This window comes from Caretta caretta, chromosome 1, assembly GCF_965140235.1.
Source record: "Caretta caretta isolate rCarCar2 chromosome 1, rCarCar1.hap1, whole genome shotgun sequence".
In the NCBI taxonomy this organism is placed as follows: Eukaryota; Metazoa; Chordata; order Testudines; family Cheloniidae; genus Caretta; species Caretta caretta.
The window spans coordinates 232,711,213-232,729,666 of record NC_134206.1 but is presented as its reverse complement, the minus strand read 5'-3'; the positions used below and the strand labels follow the sequence as shown (position 1 = coordinate 232,729,666).

The 18,454-nt window shown below is 39.9% G+C and overlaps 1 protein-coding gene across 4 annotated transcripts in view; it reads right to left on the bottom strand.

Annotated features, from left to right (window-relative positions):
• ITPR2 (inositol 1,4,5-trisphosphate receptor type 2) overlaps window positions 1-18,454 on the bottom strand; it is a 401,023-nt gene that overhangs the window by 78,436 nt on the left and 304,133 nt on the right. For all 4 annotated transcript variants that reach the window (XM_075121545.1, XM_048825997.2, XM_075121548.1 and 1 more), the window contains exons 51-55: window positions 16,176-16,371; window positions 14,199-14,291; window positions 11,050-11,180; window positions 9,709-9,874; window positions 8,383-8,543 (exon numbers count right to left, since the gene is read on the bottom strand). In XM_075121545.1, coding sequence (XP_074977646.1) covers window positions 8,383-8,543; window positions 9,709-9,874; window positions 11,050-11,180; window positions 14,199-14,291; window positions 16,176-16,371 — 747 coding nt within the window. The remainder of the gene's footprint in view (window positions 1-8,382; window positions 8,544-9,708; window positions 9,875-11,049; window positions 11,181-14,198; window positions 14,292-16,175; window positions 16,372-18,454) is intronic.

Sequence of the window (18,454 nt, the reverse complement as noted above, 5' to 3'; positions counted from 1 at the left end):
CAGCTGTAGTTGAGCCTGATTGCATACTGGTCCAATTGATGTTAATATAAACTTTTATATTAACTTCAAAGGGAACAGGCCCTTTGTCTTAAATTCCAACAGCATGGGGATTACTAATTTTGGATTTCTGGAAATAATTTGCATAAGTTTTAGCCACCAGGTTTGTTTGTATGGAATCCTTCTTAATTTACCCTCCTGTATCCTATTCTGAAGGGCCCATGTCTAATCAACTCATCATCTAGTCAGGCAGAGCTGTTCTGTCTCACACCCCAGGTCAGCAAACTATTTGTGGGTTGACTGGAGAACAATTCTGCAAGGGGTGACTGAGCCCCCTGGATGGGAGTGGAAGATGCTTGGAGGATAGGATCCCTGCACAGTAATGGGATCTTATGGAGTAGTTATTTTCTGGGGAAAACGTCTAGTACAAGATGGGGGAACACCCCTAAAGAGTAGCCTAGATCAGTGGCCTCTCATTCTTGACACATGCTTGAACTGGATAACATCCTGCTAAACTGGGGAGCTAGTATACTTTTTTTGCATTTGAGGGACCACATATTGCAACTGCTTGAATCTGGTGCCTGATGAGGTGGTGGGTTTTTCCCCTCTCTCTGAGATCATGTGAGTTTCATTCACTCCTTGCAGAAATATACAAATAAATAGAGAATCTCCTGCTCTCAGATCACCTGAAACAAATCCTATAACTTTACTCACAGGTCTGATTCTATTAGGTTCTATGACATTGGGTCCCTTCCAACCCTGATATTCTATGGGTTTGTGTATGCTAACTCTTTTCCTGTTCTGTAAGGAACAAAACAAGTGTCCAAGTTAGAAAATTAGGCAGATTTCTTTAATGGCTTATTTTATGAAAACCCACTGCAGAAAAATCTATTGTAGTTCCTTGGAAATTACTCTGTTAGTGAGACCTCAGATCTTATTTAACACCAGGATTTTGTGCTATTTGGTTTCACTACTGTGGTAACTAATTACTCAGTGTGGCATGCATCTTATCAGTCATTAAAAACTTATTATGCAAAAAGTTGCATGGCTTTATGATATATACATAAGTCTCACTCTTACCACGGATGCTTTGATAACATTTGTGGGTTTTTTTTAATTTTATGGAAGGCGGCCAGATTTCAAGGTAAAATGCATTATTAGTATCCCATAAAGCCACCGTAGGCGTGATCCAGCAGAGTACTTAAGCACATGAATAATCCCATTGAAGTCAATGCACTGCTGGATCAGGAACCTAGGGGTGCACTAGTATTTATGAGAATTGAACAACACAGCTTTTTTATAGTGAGCCTATCAATGTATCTTTCAGGCCTAAGTTTGTTGTGCAGTATCACCATATGCTGAAGTTTCTCTGTTTCAGGTGTAGGACTCTGCCTCAGCTACTGGATTGTGTTTAGCAATCAAAGAGCATAATAAAATCTAGTGAGCGTTGTACAGAATTAGCAGGACACCTACTGTCCCATGAGTTGAAAAAGTGACTGATAGCAGGGTACAGAAATCCTGGAAGTCAAAGCTTTGAGTATTACTGCCCAATAGATATTACACTTTAAACCCGGAGGGGCCACTATGGCTGGCTATGAACTAAGCCTCCCCTTTTGTTTATTTATATTACACACACACACACTCTTATTACAACCTTAAATATAATTGGGAAGGAAAGAGCAGCTCTTCCCTTTCTCCACAACTTCTTCTCTTCCATGGTGGTTTGCCTTGAGAACCCCATTCTTCGTTCTTTTGGAACATCTTTTTTTCTCTTTCTCCTCCTACTTCTATTTCGGTAACCTCCTCTTTAACTACTTCCTCTAAAGGGAAGTTTGTTCACCCTGCAGCACCTGACAACTGCCTTTGGGGCTCAATTCTCTTTGATGGTGGCAGTATCTGAGGGCACTTTTGAGGCCTGAAGACACAGGTGAGCAGCAGACACCACCAATTTGTTCAACTTAATTTTACCCTCTCACCACACCCTCACATATCATTTGAAAGCTTATTTTGTCTACTTTAAGATGAGGTATGATGGAGAGTTGTCACAGGGTGCTGTTACCATAGAAATGGGGATAAACAATAATACCAACATGTTAAAGGAATGCAGATATTTGAAAGTGTGTTTTTTTAAATGACTTATTTCAAGACATAAAACTAGATTGCTTTGAGGTCACAATCTAAAAGATAAAATGAAAATCTAATAACAAATGTGTATAGATAGCAGTGAAATGCAATAGTGCTGCTGACATTTCTAGTCAACAGCATTGTTCATCATTTCTGTCTCAGTGCATGAGTTACCAGTCTTCATTGCCTCGGCATGTACACAGTTCTGTGCAGGGAAAATTGTTCTGACAAAGACACGGTTGATTGTGCAGTGACCCTTAGTGGTATAGGCACAAATAAGGTCTTGAAGAAGCTCAGATGCCATGGGGCCCTTGAAAAATACAGGAAGTGGTTCATCAACATTTTTCCATCCATGCAGCAATGGTGATCCCATATCTAGCTTACCTATGTGCAAAGACATCCAATTCTCTGTTTGCCAAAATGCTCTTTTGACATGTTCTTCCAAACTGACCTCACTGGTGGGAATTGGGCCAGTGACTTGTACTTTTTTGATGGCTAGACTCAGGCTCAAGTAGTTTGGGGCTTGCTCTGGTCACACAGCACTGCTACCACATTCCTTGCTGCACAGATTGTGGCTTGTGTCACTCTCTCCCAACTTAGCAAGATCTCTGAAGTGGTAAGCTTCCTCTCTTTTGACAACATCAAACAGATGTTTTTTTCCTCAATACGAAATAGGGATGACACAGCCACATCCTGTTAATGCACATGCAGCAGAAGTCAGGAGTGAGTGTGTCACAAATTGCATGCACAGGTATGGAGTGGGACTTGTTCATTGTGCTGGTAATGATGCCTATTTTTAATCGATGTGTTGGGTGTTCCATTTTTGGGAAGCAGTAAACAGCAAGGATCAAAATATCTATATCAGATGATCTAATTGCTATGGTTCCTTTTGACCAAAAGCCATATTGGCACATACAGCATGTAGAAACATCTTTTTGTCTGCTTGCTCTTGAGTACTGTAGAAGTCTTGAGCTTCTTCAGTACCTCTACTGGTGATGGATTTTGCTACTTCACCATTGGCAAAACCTCCAGCAAGCAGGAGTGTCTGTTTTGGGTGTGTTCCTACGCTCAGGTGAATTTTGAATGAAATATTCACAGAAGAATTTTATAAGTGATTACTTGTTGGATGCCACATTTAGAAGCTTTTTCCATGGAGGCACTGGGCATCTACCAATCACCTGGTATTTCTTGCATCCAACCTTAGATCCAGCACTGTCTTTCTGCAGTTTTCACATCTGTCAAAAATGTTGATTACAAAATTAGCGTTGTCAAATCCTTACAGGATGTGCCTCAAGTACTCAGCAGCCAATTCACTGAATGTGTGAAACTTGTCTCCCAGCCATGGCATCTTTGCTGTTCACTGCTCTTAGCTCACGGATTCGGTCAACTTTGTCCATCTCATTGTTCCATAAGCATGGAGGAGGGGTATAGACACAAGTCCTATTGGGTGACTAAGAACAACTGCCATTGAAATAGCACCTCTGATTCTTGCTAAGGAAAGGGCTCTGCAGAAAATTTCTGGAATGATAGCTCCTGTGATTGTCCCTTTCTTGCCAAACTTCAATTTGGTCTTCTTGGCCATATCAGCAAATATTTTTTGATGCCAGATTTCTTGACTGGACTGAAGCAGCGCCATGTCCCATCACAATCAAGTACACCTCTCAATCTGTCCACTTTTTCTTCACCAACATCTGCTGCTGCTACATGCAAGCTACTAGATATGTTGTTAAGCGCACCTGGATGTGATACAGGGTTAAATGAGTTTCACATTGTTGATATGACATAGGTGGTAAGAGCTGTAACATCCTCTTCAGGGCCGAGGTGTGACTTTGCCTTCACTACTTCATGTCACGCCATTCCTCCTCTCATAGCTTTTGCGTATTCATAATATGAAGGTGAGTACTGTTGTTGCTAACACGGACCAGTGCATAAGTGTCAGTGAAATAAAAGGTTGGTTTCTAGACCATTTCAAAGGCTAGTAGTGCATGCATAGGCAACAACAAACTCAAACTTCCTAGCAGGCAGCCCAGGTGCTACATTGTATGTACAAAAAGCTTACAAGTGGAGAAGCAGTAGGAATTCATATTATCTATCCCCTATGCTGTGCAATCTACTGCAACTGGTGCACAACCTGCAATGTGAGGGAAATGACAGACTTGTGAGATGCTTTTTGACAATTAAGAATAGCCAATGTGAAAACATTTTATGTTCGTAAATTGTAAAATGTTGGTATTTGCCATTTTTGCCTCATCATTTCTTGGGGGAAATAAACTTGCCCATCCAAAATCAATACAAATCTTAATATGTTGGGTAGCTTTGACCAATAAACAACACTTTACTGTTTATGTTAATTTCAATACCTTAACTGTAATTGTGTTTCTTGAATTGTGCAAAAATGATGCACACGTTTTGGGTACCTTGTTTCACCTGCCTACAGGTTTACAGCACTGCTTGGTAGGTCTGTATCATACCTCATCTAACCAGATGTAAAATAAGTTTTCAGATGATACAGAGTGGGTGTCTGTGCATTAAAACTACAGCCCTTTTGGGAGAATTGCTGCATGCCTAACAGGAGTACATTGCCATTGCTCAGCTAACACATACTTAGAGGAGGTAGCAGTACTGTAACTCAAAGACAGGGGAGGGAGGGATTTTATAGAAGGATATGTGAGATATTTGATGTGACTTGTTCTGAGAACTCCCCAAAATTTGCTTTCTTATTTTTCATGGGTTTTTATATTACATATAGCTTTGCACTTCTGGCAACAAAAGTGTCAATACCATTATAATTTTCACCTCAGGCTCATGCTTTAAGTCCATGAACAGCAAGCTGAAATGGGATATTTTACAGCAAGCTATGAAGAGCCTAAACTCCCCCTGGCTTCAAGGGGAGCAGGATAGGGCCTATAATCTTTCACCGGGGATTCCCTTACTTTAGGTAGTTGGCCTAACCCAACATTCTTTGCCTGTGCTTTTGACTGTCTCAATCACTTTGGTTTTTAGAGCAGAATTTAGCTGATTATGTAATTATACTAATTACATAATTTTGTGTAAATAAGCAATACCTACATAATTATATTATGACATGTAGTGAGATGTTCGTAAAAACTGTTATGAAACTTGCTATGAATGGTGGCCAGTGCACCTGCACCACAGAACTTTCAGGGCTAGCTTGAGAAAATCTAGTCTCCCACTTTGTGGGCACAATTTGTCTGCATTTGTTTAATCCCACAACAATGAAGTAGCTTAATTCATATCTACCTGATTTGCTAGGAATGAATGCAATGGCTACTGTGGCAAACTTTTGCATCCACTTTATTTGCAGGTCCCAAAATGTGGGTTTAAGTTTCAGGGGTGCAGTTTATGCCCATAAAAGAAAGGACTGAAAATTTAAGCTTTAATCTGCATGTTCATCACTTGTGCAGTAACTACCTGCAAAAGACAGTCTTACAAACCTGTGCTTTGAGTTAACAGGAGTATAGAACACCACCAGACAAGCTATAGCTTTAATTAAGGAATTGGGCAAATGAAAACACTTCCCTTCTTTCTTGACATCATGTTTGCCAAACTTTAGCCTAGTACAAAAAAAAAAAAAAAACACACACACACATCTGGTCTTTCCTTTAAGTATATCATCAATACCTTAAACAGATCCCACAACAGCTAGTGCACTGGACAACTGACACAGAAGGAAGAGAGTCACCACACAGATTAAGATACATCGATCCCACTAATCTCATTTTCTGGTCCAAGCACAGCCAGAAATGTTGTATCTCTTTCCCCTCCACCCCCCAATTGTGCAATACTGATAATGTTTCCAGTATCCTCTTTCCATTGCTATTTAAATAAATAAAGAATACCTAGCTATTCCATACCTGCTGGGAGGTGGGGGGAGGAAGGATACTTGAAACTGAGCTCAGTTAACCCTCAGCATTCACTGAATGATACCCCAAAGTTTCATACAATTCAAGATCAGCCTGAGCCTCAAAGTTCAGCAGTGTGAGGACTCAGGCTTTCAGTTCACCCCATTACACAGCTAATAACTATGTTCATATCCCTCTCTGGGTTTTGCACAGCTGGTGATTTTTTTGGACAGCTTCAGTAGCTGACTGTCTGGAAATGGAAAAATGTGATGGAGGGCAATGGATCAGCTCCTCAACACCAACTTAATTAGCTGGACTGGGTGCTTGGCAACTTGATAGTGCTGAGGTGTAGAACTTCTCCCTCCCATGCTGCATATCCATTTTAACAGCCCTTGTATTTCCCTCCACAGCGAGAGCCACTGGAGTGGCTGTACAGATCTTGACATTTTAACTAGAACGGGCCAAAAAGTTTCCCATGAAATTGAATTTCACAGAGAGAGAGAAATAAATTGCCCTCTCTCCCAACATCTTCCAACCACGTCTCGTTTGAACACCTGCATCTCTTTTCTTTACCTCCAACTTCCTTTCTCTCCTCTGCACTATGAATGTTCTCCTAGATCGTAGTCTACAGTTCTCTCTCTCTCCCATTGTCAGCAGTATGCAGACACTTGCATGAAGCAGCCTCCTTACACTGATGTCATGATTGCTTTTAAATACCCCCATGAAAAACAAACAATACGTCCCCATTCAAAAAAAAAAATCCCCCCAGTAACAAACTGACTCCTCCACAAGCTAAGCCATCTGCTTCTCAGCACAGGAGTGGGGTTTTCAAACTGATCAGTTCAGCACTTGAGGTTAAAGGCAGTTTGATGCCTTTGTTAATGTTTTAGAGATGTGAGTCTGGAGCCACCCAACATTAGTGCATTGCATTGGAAAAATCCAGCTACTGGCATCAGAGGATAAACATATGTACTATGAATAAATATAGTACAATACTTCCAAAGTTTAAAAATTAAAAATTGTTGGAAGGGGAGAGAGGAAACTGCACAGGAGAGAACTCTAACCTATAATTTTGTCAGTCCATGATTTTAAATACCGACTTCCACTGGGATAAAGTAGAAACAGATCAAAGGGTAACTTTTAAAGGCTTCTGCCACTATGTTCAAATGATTTATCCACATAGAACAGTGGACAGTTTTACTCCGATTTTCTGTTCTTTCCACCCTATTGGAAAGTACAGATTCAATATTTCCTTGCACCATTCACAGTTGGGGATGTCGCTGACAATTTGAAATTCCTATGTACATGCCTGCTCTTCTGTCACTGCCCAATGCATTCCCGTATCATCTCAGGATACCATTACGTGGTTCATATTCAACAAGACTCCATTCCAGCAAAGCACCTGCTTAACTTTAAGCACTTGAGTCAGTGACACTACTCACACATTTAAAGTTAAGCGGGTTCTTAAGTGAGTTGTGGACTAAAATATAGCAAGTGAAGTCAGCTAGTGAAAATGAGCAGTATATATAATTAAAAGCTTGAACACCACCACCACAAGATCAGCCAGTCATCAGAAGAAATGGTGCTCTAGAGAATGAAAAATGCACACAGGGCCTGGTACACGCTTGCCTACATCCTTTTCTGGGATATAAATATACGAATCCTTGGTCATATTCATAGGTCAGCTTCTGCTACCACAGATCCTAGTGGAAGACCCCAGCCGTGGAAATCTGGAAGGGAGAGCTAGGGGCTGTGCCAATTTGGCATATCTCCTGAACAACCGCCTCTGGTGGGGCTGCTCTGGATTCCTCACTACAACTGAAATCTACTTTCCCCAGTGGAAACCTCTGAAGGGAGGGTGGCCATGGCAACGTTACCATCTCTCCCTCAAATGGCTCCCTCTAGGTTGCCAGGCAGCTGCAGGAATGTAATTCCCCGGGGAATCTAAACTGGTGCAGCCACGCAAAGGACATCCTCCAGCTTTTCTGATCACCACAGCAGCTCTTCTTGGTCTTTTTAATAGTTCAGTGGAGGAGTAGGAGAGAGCTAGTTTTCAGTGCTGACCCTGTATTCTGTTACTCAGCAGGGGTCATTTTGCTGGATAGTAGCCCAGTGATCCTGGACAAAGGAGCAGTAGCAGATGTTCTGATCCATGCTCTTTGGGCTGGTTTGGCTAATGAGGGGAACCCACAGAGCAGGAGAGCCAATGTAAAGACTGTAGCCTTTTTCTTGTTCATTATGATGGAGATTGGGCTTTGCTACAGTCCATTGCAGACGTATAAAAATGTCTTTAAAAATAGAGATCAAAGCTTCTCATTGTTGAGAAAAAAACATCCCTGCTATATCTGCAAGGAACATCTTTCAGCTGCATAAAGCACAGCTCACACACACGACTCACCACAATCATTTGAGCCACATAACTTTCAGGACCAGTGTATTCGGTTGGGTCTTTCACTTTGACCAGAACGATAAAGTACAAATAATGCCACATGTTGTGTTCTGACTTTATGTGCTCCTCAAATGAAACGGTCTTATTATCAAACTTGTCTCTCTCAAGTCCTGCAAAAGACACAAAACATCATGTGATATTCCACCTGATCAACATTTATCTTCACTGCCTGTGTAAAAATAAGCTCTGGAAAATGTCAGAGAAAGGATGTTAATTTAAAAGCTATAATTACAGACAGTGACTGCTATGCAAGACCTCGAGACACTAAAGCATTTCTGGCAAAATTCTATCAGCCCGATATTTATTCTTTCATCATATTCCCTCTTAACAACAACAATATAATTAAATATTATTGTAGCTCACGAAAGCTTATGCTCAAATTGGTTAGTCTCTAAGGTGCCACAAGTACTCCTTTTCTTTTTGCGAATACAGATTAACACGGCTGTTACTCTGAAACCTGTCATATTGCCACATAGGCCCTTATCTTGCAGAGATTTATTAACATACTTAGTTTTAAGCATGTGAATAGCCCTACTGAAGCTTCAGAGGGACTGCATGTGTGCTTAAAGTTAAATGCGTGTAAGTCTTTGCAGGATTGAGGCTCAAATCATGAGAAAAACTGTTTGTTGTAACCACTTGTGCAATAGATTAGAAACTGTGGCCGAGTGTCATGGCCAGGGAGGACAGGGATGCATGGAATTATTTAATCTGTTACAATTTCCCCGATCTGCTCTCCTATGGAGACCCGAGCAGAGATTAAAGCTTCCCTCCCTGGTGTGGAGGTGTGATTTGCATCTCTCTGCACCAGCAAGGGCGAATCATAGTCAGAAAAGTTGTATGTAATGACACCTCTTATTCAATTTATCTGCTCCTGTGTGTCTTCAGAGTCACTTCTCCTTATCAAGTGGACAGGCTGTGCTACAATTAACGTTGTGGAGCCTGTACTGCTACAGAAGAGTGTGTTGTATTTTTATCTGCTGCGCTATTCAACAAAATCAATAGCTGCGCTCCACTGCAGAGCCTTCATTATTGGTGACGATGCAAACAGTGGGATGAATACAGCTTGACTCTCAGATCCCAAGTGGAACTCAGAAAAGTCATCTTTTGACTTGTAAACTGCTGTCAGGAAGGAATAAATGTAGAATCCCACTCCATCATTTTTACAGAGTTAGCTTCCAAGGGATGACTGCCCTTCAGACTCTTTCTCATTTATGGAGCAGTATTCTGTTTTATTGCTTTCCCCACCAAATACCACTGTAGCTCAATAGCACCTACCACAAATAAAACATGTTGTCTTTAAGATTTCCTCTTTTTTCTGTTTTTCACTCCTAAGGTCAGCAAATGTATCGATGATGACTCCAAAGATGAGGTTCAGAACAATAATTATGACGATGAAATAAAATAGAAGATCATAAACAACTCGGGCAGCAAACAAAGGCTCCTGAAACAATAAGAAAGGGTCAGTATGATATAAAAATAGCACACAACTAAAATATTAAACCACCAGGTACTTTTTCAGAATATTAGCTACAGTAAAGCAAGGCACAGATGCATGTCTTCGGCCAGACCCTACACGCCTTACTCACATCAGCAGTCTAACTGAAGCCAAAAAGGGTTACTCACATGAGCAGAGTAGGCAGGATTTGGCTTTATATGCTTTTATCCCCTCCTCTTTGGATTTTCTGTAGTTCTCTATTGCTGCCAACATTCCCCATCTTCCTGGTTCCACGTTGCACTAATGTTCCTTCTGAGCAAGGCTGGATTGGACTCTTAAGAGAACCATAAGGCCCTCTGCCCATCAAGGCAGACAGGGGGCAGTGACTCCACTGGACTACAGATCAGGACCTAGGTTACTATTATTAACACAAGGAGCTCTTTCCCCCCAAAACTGAGTGCTCTGTAGCTGCAGCGCTTGTCATCCCTCAGTGTTTGGTTAGCAAGAGATCATACTTGTAAATTTAGCCCTGAGCTTTACAGTGCAGAGCACCAACCACGAGGCTGTTATGGTGTCCTTGCGCATACTGAACTAAAAAGTCATTTTGTTGAAGTTGTTAATTTTATTTTAAATGTATTGCATTAAAACAAAAGCAAGTCCCCTTTGCTTTTTTAACTTTTGGAAGTTTGGTGTATTTGAAATTCTCTTTTGCCTTTGTTAGAGTATGTTGCTTGATATGAGTAAATAATAGGATCTATTCCAACGCAAATGCTAGACTAAATCTCAGCTAACCATAAACCTGATATACCACAACCGAGAGTCTTGACATATATCATCAATCAACCCCATTCAAAGGTTTGCATTTGATTCCTATTGTAATGGGAAACTGATCCAATCTGGCAACAATTCTTAGCACTGCTCGGAAGGTTATAATATGCTCCAGCTTGCCAGAAAGGTAATTAGCACCTGGAGTTCCCGTCTTCATGTAAAATCATTGCCTTGAGCTTTTGCTCTTCTCATTGAGCATTCCATCCGGTATGTTAAAATTACATTTGATAAATCATCTGCGTGACATTCGAGTTGACTAGATAAAAATATTTCCTATATCCTGTAAAAGTTGATTTCAGAGCTCACGAGGCACATGAGAAAATATACTTGCATTCTGTTAGACAAATGCTTACATCTTTGGAAGGCTTTCTTAGCACGTCCCCCACACCACCGCCATTTCTCAGGCCTTGGTTTAATACTGTAACAATACACATTAGCAGAGTGTCACAGGTCCTCTCAATTCCATTCTCCTTTTCTTCCTCACCTACAGCCACAACAAAGAAAGGCTTGTAAACCAAAGCATCAACTGATCACTCCCAACACAGCAATAGACACTCTGTTTATTCGAAAAAGTGGCTGCTAATGTAATTTGCCTTTCATCATTCTACAGCTGTAATTATTTATCATCCCTATCAATTTTGAAGCCACAACATTATAGCTTTTTGACAGCAATACACTTAACCTGACAGAGAGGTGGTGAGAATCCTTATTTGTTCTCCCACAGGTAACCCCGCTAATATCCGAAGTCTGCAAGCTTTATTCATGAGAATACTCTTTACTCATGCGAGTACTCCCACTGGCTTCAATGGATCCCTGAGTGCATAGCTGACAGAGAGAGACATGATGTATGGGAATTAGAGGTACATTCAGAAGTTTGTCTCTCGTGAAATCATTCCCCTACATACCCACATATAAACCAAGTAATGCCATCATTTCCAGCTATTAAACAGCGGCTGGCTTATGTGTGACTCATTCTAGCAGTGATCAGGGTTAGGGCAGAGGACTAAGAGCATGCCCGCTGAAGTAAACGAAAGACACCCACTGACCTCAAGGTATTGGATTGGGCAATAGGAGCCTGGAAACCTGGGTTCTATTCCTATGTATGCCACAGAATTGCTGAGTCACTGCGGCCAGGCTACAAAGATGTAGGTTGGGCCATAAGCATGAAAGTGCACAGGGCCCTACTCTCTCTTTGGGATGCACAAGGTCAGCGTTTCTCCCATTTCTTCCATGTGCTGGTTTTTAGTGTGGAGCTTTCAGAAATAATACAATTTAATAAATGTCAATTTTCAACTTCCCTGGTTAACTGAAATGGTAAATGTAAGAAATTACTGTGAAGGTGCCACACTTTGGGCTCTGAGATATCTTTGATTGACTGAAAACCCTTTGTTCAGTAAACCAAAATTCACATTACGGATAATGCCTTATATCAATATTGATTTAAATACAGGTTAGCAGAAAGAAAGGCAAAGTAATGGATGGTAAGTCCCTGAACCCAAATGACCTATAGCACTAATACACTATCGGTATAGATATTTGTCAATCTTCCCTCCTAGATTGTAATAATAATAGTATAATATCAGAGAACTGGTAGGTAAGGTCCTATGGGAAGAAAAACTAAGGGAAAAAGGAGTTCAGGAGAGCTGGCACTCTCAAAGGGACAATATTAAAGGCAAAGCAACAAGCTATCCCACTATGAAGGAAAGATAGGAAGAACAGTAACAGGCCAATATGGCTCCATCAGAAGCTCTTTAATGACCTGAAGATTAAAAAGGAATTCTACAGAAAATGGAAACATGGACAGGTTGCTAAGGATGAGTAGAAAAGAACAGCACAAGCAGGGTAAGGAGAAAATCAAAGGCTAAGGCACAAAATGGGTCACATGTAGCCAGGAACATAAGGCAATAGAAAGAGGATCTATAATACAGTAGAAGCAAAATGTGGCCACTTCTGACTTCGAGAAGCAAGAGATACAAAGGAAAGTTCAGGTCCACTTCTTAGTGGGGAAGGAGAACTAATAACAGACATCAAGAAGGCTGAGGTGTTTAATGCCTATTTTGCTTCAGTCGTCACTAAAAAGGTTAATGGTGACTGCAATGAATATTAACAGCAAGGGGGAAGGAACGCAAGCCAGAATAGGGAAGGACAGGTTCAAGTTAGATATACTCAAGTGAGCAGGGCCTGGTGAAATTCATTCTGGGTATTTAAGGAACTAGCTGAAGCAATCTTGGAACCATTAGCAATCATCTTCAAGAACACATGGGGCACAGGGTGAGGTCTCCAAGAACTGGAGAAGGGCAAACATTGTACCTATCTTTAAAAAGGAGGAACAAGGAGGACCTAGGGAATTACAGACCCCCCCCCAGCCTAACTTTGATACTTGCAAAGATATTGGAACAAGTTATTAAATAATTTGTAAGCACTTAGTTATAGCCAACCTAACGTCCTCCTTTGACAGGGTTACTGGCCTCATGAATGGGGGGGAAGCAGTAGACTTAATATATCTTGATTTTTAGTAAGGCTTTTGGCAAAACCTCACGTAACAGTCTCATAAGCAAACTAGTTCACTATTTCCCCTATATAGTCAGTTTCCTCAGTTTTTCTCTCTCAGCAACAGGAGAGATTAAAAGTCACTTAGTGCACATAAGTAGTGGAGGGCTATAGTACGTGAAACCACTTTTAAGGTTTTAAAAATTTTTTTGACGAGATTACCAGCAGGAGAGTGAGTTTGTGTGTGGGGGGGTGGAGGGTGAGAAAACCTGGATTTGTGCTGGAAATGGCCCAACTTGATGATCACTTTAGATAAGCTATTACCAGCAGGACAGTGGGGTGGGAGGAGGTATTGTTTGATGATCTCTGTGTGTATATAAAGTCTGCTGCAGTTTCCACGGTATGCATCCGATGAAGTGAGCTGTAGCTCACGAAAGCTCATGCTCAAATCAATTGGTTAGTCTCTAAGGTGCCACAAGTACTCCTTTTCTTTTTGCGAATACAGACTAACACGGCTGTTACTCTGAAACATGCTGACAATGTCCCTTTAACTTAGCTCTTCAAGCTAAATTGCATCTGAGATGAGGACTGCAGAAAAAGTGTATCCAGGCATTCAGTGGTGTATGCTGCATTATTAAGACCAACTTATGAGATCCTAAGATGGAGCTCACAGCTGGTTTCTCACTCAACGGAAGGATAAAGCTGGTCAGCTGCTGGCTTTTGTGATCCATGAACTCAGCTAGAAGGAAGATATTTGCACACGTCAGTATTAAGATTCAGCATTTGATTTTGATAACAAATAAATGTCCGTGTATTTGGAAATTCGGTATGGGAAGCACTCGCACTCTAGGCAAGTTGCCAGCACAGCTCTCAGTGTAGAAAAATGTGGCCACTTCTGACTTCGAATAATGATAGTCAATTTTCCTGACAAGAAAAGCCTCTCCTGTGTAATAGTAACTTACAAACACTTCTACTTTAAATTTATCACAGTTTGGCGGACTTTTATACTTACCTGGGTTGGCAATAGGTAAGGCATTAGAGCAATTTTCTTTTGCACATGTTTCCATCATGGAAGTTAGAGTTGTGGTAGGAACTTCACCAATACCTGACAAAATGAAAAGCAGGATATTGATCAAGAGGCACATGCTGTAAAGTACATCTATTAGACATACCAAGCACATTGACAAAAAGTTTAAAATCACAAATCTCTTGAAATGAATTCTTGATTTATTTAAAAAAAAATCAAGAACAAATTAGATCACAGCAGAAAGAAAGCATTCAGCATGAACAGCTCAAAACGATCTCAAGGAAGACTTACACACTATTTTACAGTTGCAGTACATCACAGCTATTCCACCATTACATCAAATGCCGCTACTTCTAGTTGGAACAAAATGTATTCAAAGCAACAGACAACTGTCAGATCTGAAAATAATGTCAGTTTTAAAACCATTAGATAAATTATTCACAAAGGCTGACAAGCAGGACACCGAGCTGATATTCAGTCTTCCTGAATCTAGAATATTTAAGAGTTTTCAAGGATAAAAACACAGTTTGGTACTCATTTGTTAATATGTATGGGTTTGAGTAAAACACTAATTTAACATTCCCAAAGTTGGTACACGTGTACATCAACTTGATTTTATTGAACACCAATTTCACCCTGTGCATTGCAGACAATTTACTGCATTTCAAATCAGTGTTGCAAAAAGTTTAAGGAGCAAAAATGATGACAAAAATCATTCAGTCCAAATAGTCCAAAGTATAGTAGGCTGTTTAAGCAGTGTAAATAGATTCAGTCTGACTTCTTCCCACCTAAGGAGTCTTAAGCTAACATTTTAAATGAATTTTTGCTGTACAATATTCTGCTAACCTGACATCTTCTAATATCATCTGTATATTTTCTTGACTAGATTCTCGTGTATGAATGCCAGCAAGAACACAACAAGCCACACAATCTCCACAGAGCCCAACAAGGGGAACACAAAAACATAGGGGTTGCCACCCTAGACCAGTGGTTCATATAGTTAGGTATCCTGTCTCCAATAGTGGTCACAGAAACCTTCTGAAATTAAATTTCAAGTTCTTGATTTCAGCTTGGAAGTTACGTGTAAACCAACCCAACCTTTTAAAGTGATCCAAATATGGAAAACAAGGTGTAGTTAATGTCAGATAGCTGCAAAATGGCTTTATTAATACTTCTCCTTTCGTATGCTCAGTATCCTGAATGAACTTTGCCTTATTTGAACACATTTAGTTTTGAAATAAAGTTATGAACATTTAGATAGTGTACAGAGTATGTGCAGTATTGACTAGATACTGCTAGGTGCCAAGTGACTTCTGTTAGGTAGCAGGTGCTCAAGCATTCAAGGATCAGCCCCTGAGGGAATTAGTCATAAGCCCATATTTTTTGGTCTAAGGGTAAAATTCTGACTCCATGATTTTATTAGGGTCAGGATTTTACCCCAGAAGTCTGTGTATAGAACTTGCAGTGTATTTAACAGAAGTTCTATGAACGTTCCATACATGAGAGGTGTATATTTAACAATAAACCTCCACCTGGTGATTTAAAACAAACAAACAAAAATCAGTCATACGTCTACTAAATCTGTTAAAATGGTATACGTCAGTATAGTGCAACATGCATAAAACAATACATTCTGTGTACAAGATGTATTAAAAAGCTATATTTAACTTGCTATGACTTACTCTTCTCAAACAATAGTGAAGAGTGTAATGTTTCTTAAATTCCAACATGAATTGGAATGGGAAAAAAGTGAATGAATTAACTTGTGAGATATTTTAGTAATATTTCAATAGATGAGCCTATGTCTGAAACAAACCTATGCAGAATAATTTTACCTACTAGAGTTAATCTATTAACAAGTCAATGGAAAAACCCTCAGATTGACTTTAAAGGGAGCAGAATTATCCTCATAGAAATGCTAAATTTCAGCAGGATGATGATAATTTGAGGTAAAAGCAATACCTGCAATAGGTGTTCTGTTTTTCAACCGGTCCACCTCCATGATGAAGTCATCTTTCAAGAACAGGAACCCAACGATGGAGAAGAGGTAGACCAGGATGAGAGCTAGCACTGCAGTAAGGATAATGGAGCGGCCATTTCGGGTAACACTTTTGATGACATTGAGCAAAGTCTCCTCTCTGTACACCAAATCGAACAACTAGAAAAAATATAATACAGGAAAATCCAAATAAAGGTGACAATATACAGATGCTAGTTGGGAACACCTCCTCAACTCAGGAAATACACCTATGCCAAATCCTGACCTCAGAAACATGCACATACAATTCCCACTGATATCTGTGGGCAGAGGGCAGAATTTGGCATGATAAACTTTATTAACACACATTACTGTACAACCAACTTAAGAGGAATGCTATACATCAGATATGAGCTGATCCATACTTCGGTAACATTCAGAATCGGGATCCAAACTCAGTAGTTTTCCCCCAGAAGTATAATGGGCTAGACCAAAATCCCAATGTCCCCACAGTATGCAGAAGAGTCCAGATCTAGATTTAAAATTTTGCATTTTGGGCCCATCTACTATATACACACACATAGTTAAGCCCTCGATTCTGCAAACATGCACGTGAATAACCTACAGTCCATTCAGCTGATGGGCTGTTTTGGTATTTAAAGTTACACATGTGTCAGCAGGCTGTACTTTGTTATGAAAAAGTAAAATTAATTTTACTGTTTTGTATAACCCTTGTAAAATTCGTACTATTTGTGTAGCATCACCTGTGTTGCTAGGATTTAACTTTAAGGGGAGCATACATAAAGATAACTTTTTTAATGTCAAGTTCCTAAACATAACAATAACGATGAACCCCTTTCAAGAAACTATAGCTTTTTTCTTTTATAATTCTGGTTTGTATTAGTGTTCTAAAATTGTTTGGGTCTTATCTTCAATATATGTATTTCAGCTCCAAAATACACAGATTACAGCTATGAGATGACACAGAATGATTTATCAGAATCGTCCATAGAAGAAGGTATTAGTCATAATTCATGAGATCGGAAATCCACACCCTTGTAAGAGGATTAACAACAGAGAAAAAAATTAGGAACAAAAATAAGTTTTGAGTATTTCCACTACCAAGTGAATATGTGTAAGTAACTAGGGAATGTTTACAATTATACCATGAATGAATCATGGACATTTGCCATTCAAAAACAGCAAAAACGTAGTCATATCAGTATTTCTTAAACTTTTTCACAGTGAAGTCTCTATCTTAGGACTGAGATCCTTCCATGGACAACCTCCCCTCCCGATAGACCGTTCTTGATTCCACGCCACCTCGGTGGCAGCTACTGTAATCCATATTATAACATAGTGACCTTAGGACAATATAAAATTCTTTAAACGCCTTGTGTATAGGTGGTCAGTTACAGTCTCTATTTTGTCTCCCTGCTGTTAGTGTAAAATCCTACATACAGGGAGAATTAAAACAAAACGCCCTTTCATGTCTTGTAAGCCCCCTCTGCTCTAAATCAATACAGGTCACTTTGAACATTGATTGTATCATCTGGTGTGTTTGCTATGCTTGTAATTTCGGCGTTACCTAAAAGTTTGATCATAGTTGAATTTATACCAAATAAAGACCCTGTAAGACAGATTTTCACAAATAGACTTTACTGCCTGTTTTATGCCCCCTAAATGCAAAGCTTACATTTCACAATTCTTTTGGTTTAAAAAAAAATCTCCAATATTAAAACTAACTGCTAGTTTGGTGAATCTGTCTCTTAGTTACACAGTGTTTAGTTGTCTCTTACACTGAGAATGTGAGTACTCACCAGCATGAATGAGTTACAGGTGGGATGGGTGAGGACTTTCAATGGGACATATATTCTTTAGTCACTTGGGTACTTTTAAAAACCCCACCATATATAACAAATAATAGAGTCTTCAGGAATACATTTTTAAAGCCAGGCCTTGTATACTGTTTCAGGAACAAGTCACATTAATTTTAAAGGGGACCAGCAGCTAAAACACTAGGTATAATCCTGGCCCTAATGAAGTCCATAGATGTTTTGCAATTGACTTACTGGGGCCAAGATTTCATCCAGAGAATCTGTACCACATCTTGAAAATTTACACCACTGAGCCTACTTATGTCCTCACATATTAGCACAACTCCTGTTAACTTTAGTGACAACAGGACAGATATGTGTAAGCACAGAAATAGGTTTTGAAAGTTTGATTTCAGTAGGGGTTTTACTAGAGCAAGAACTGAAGC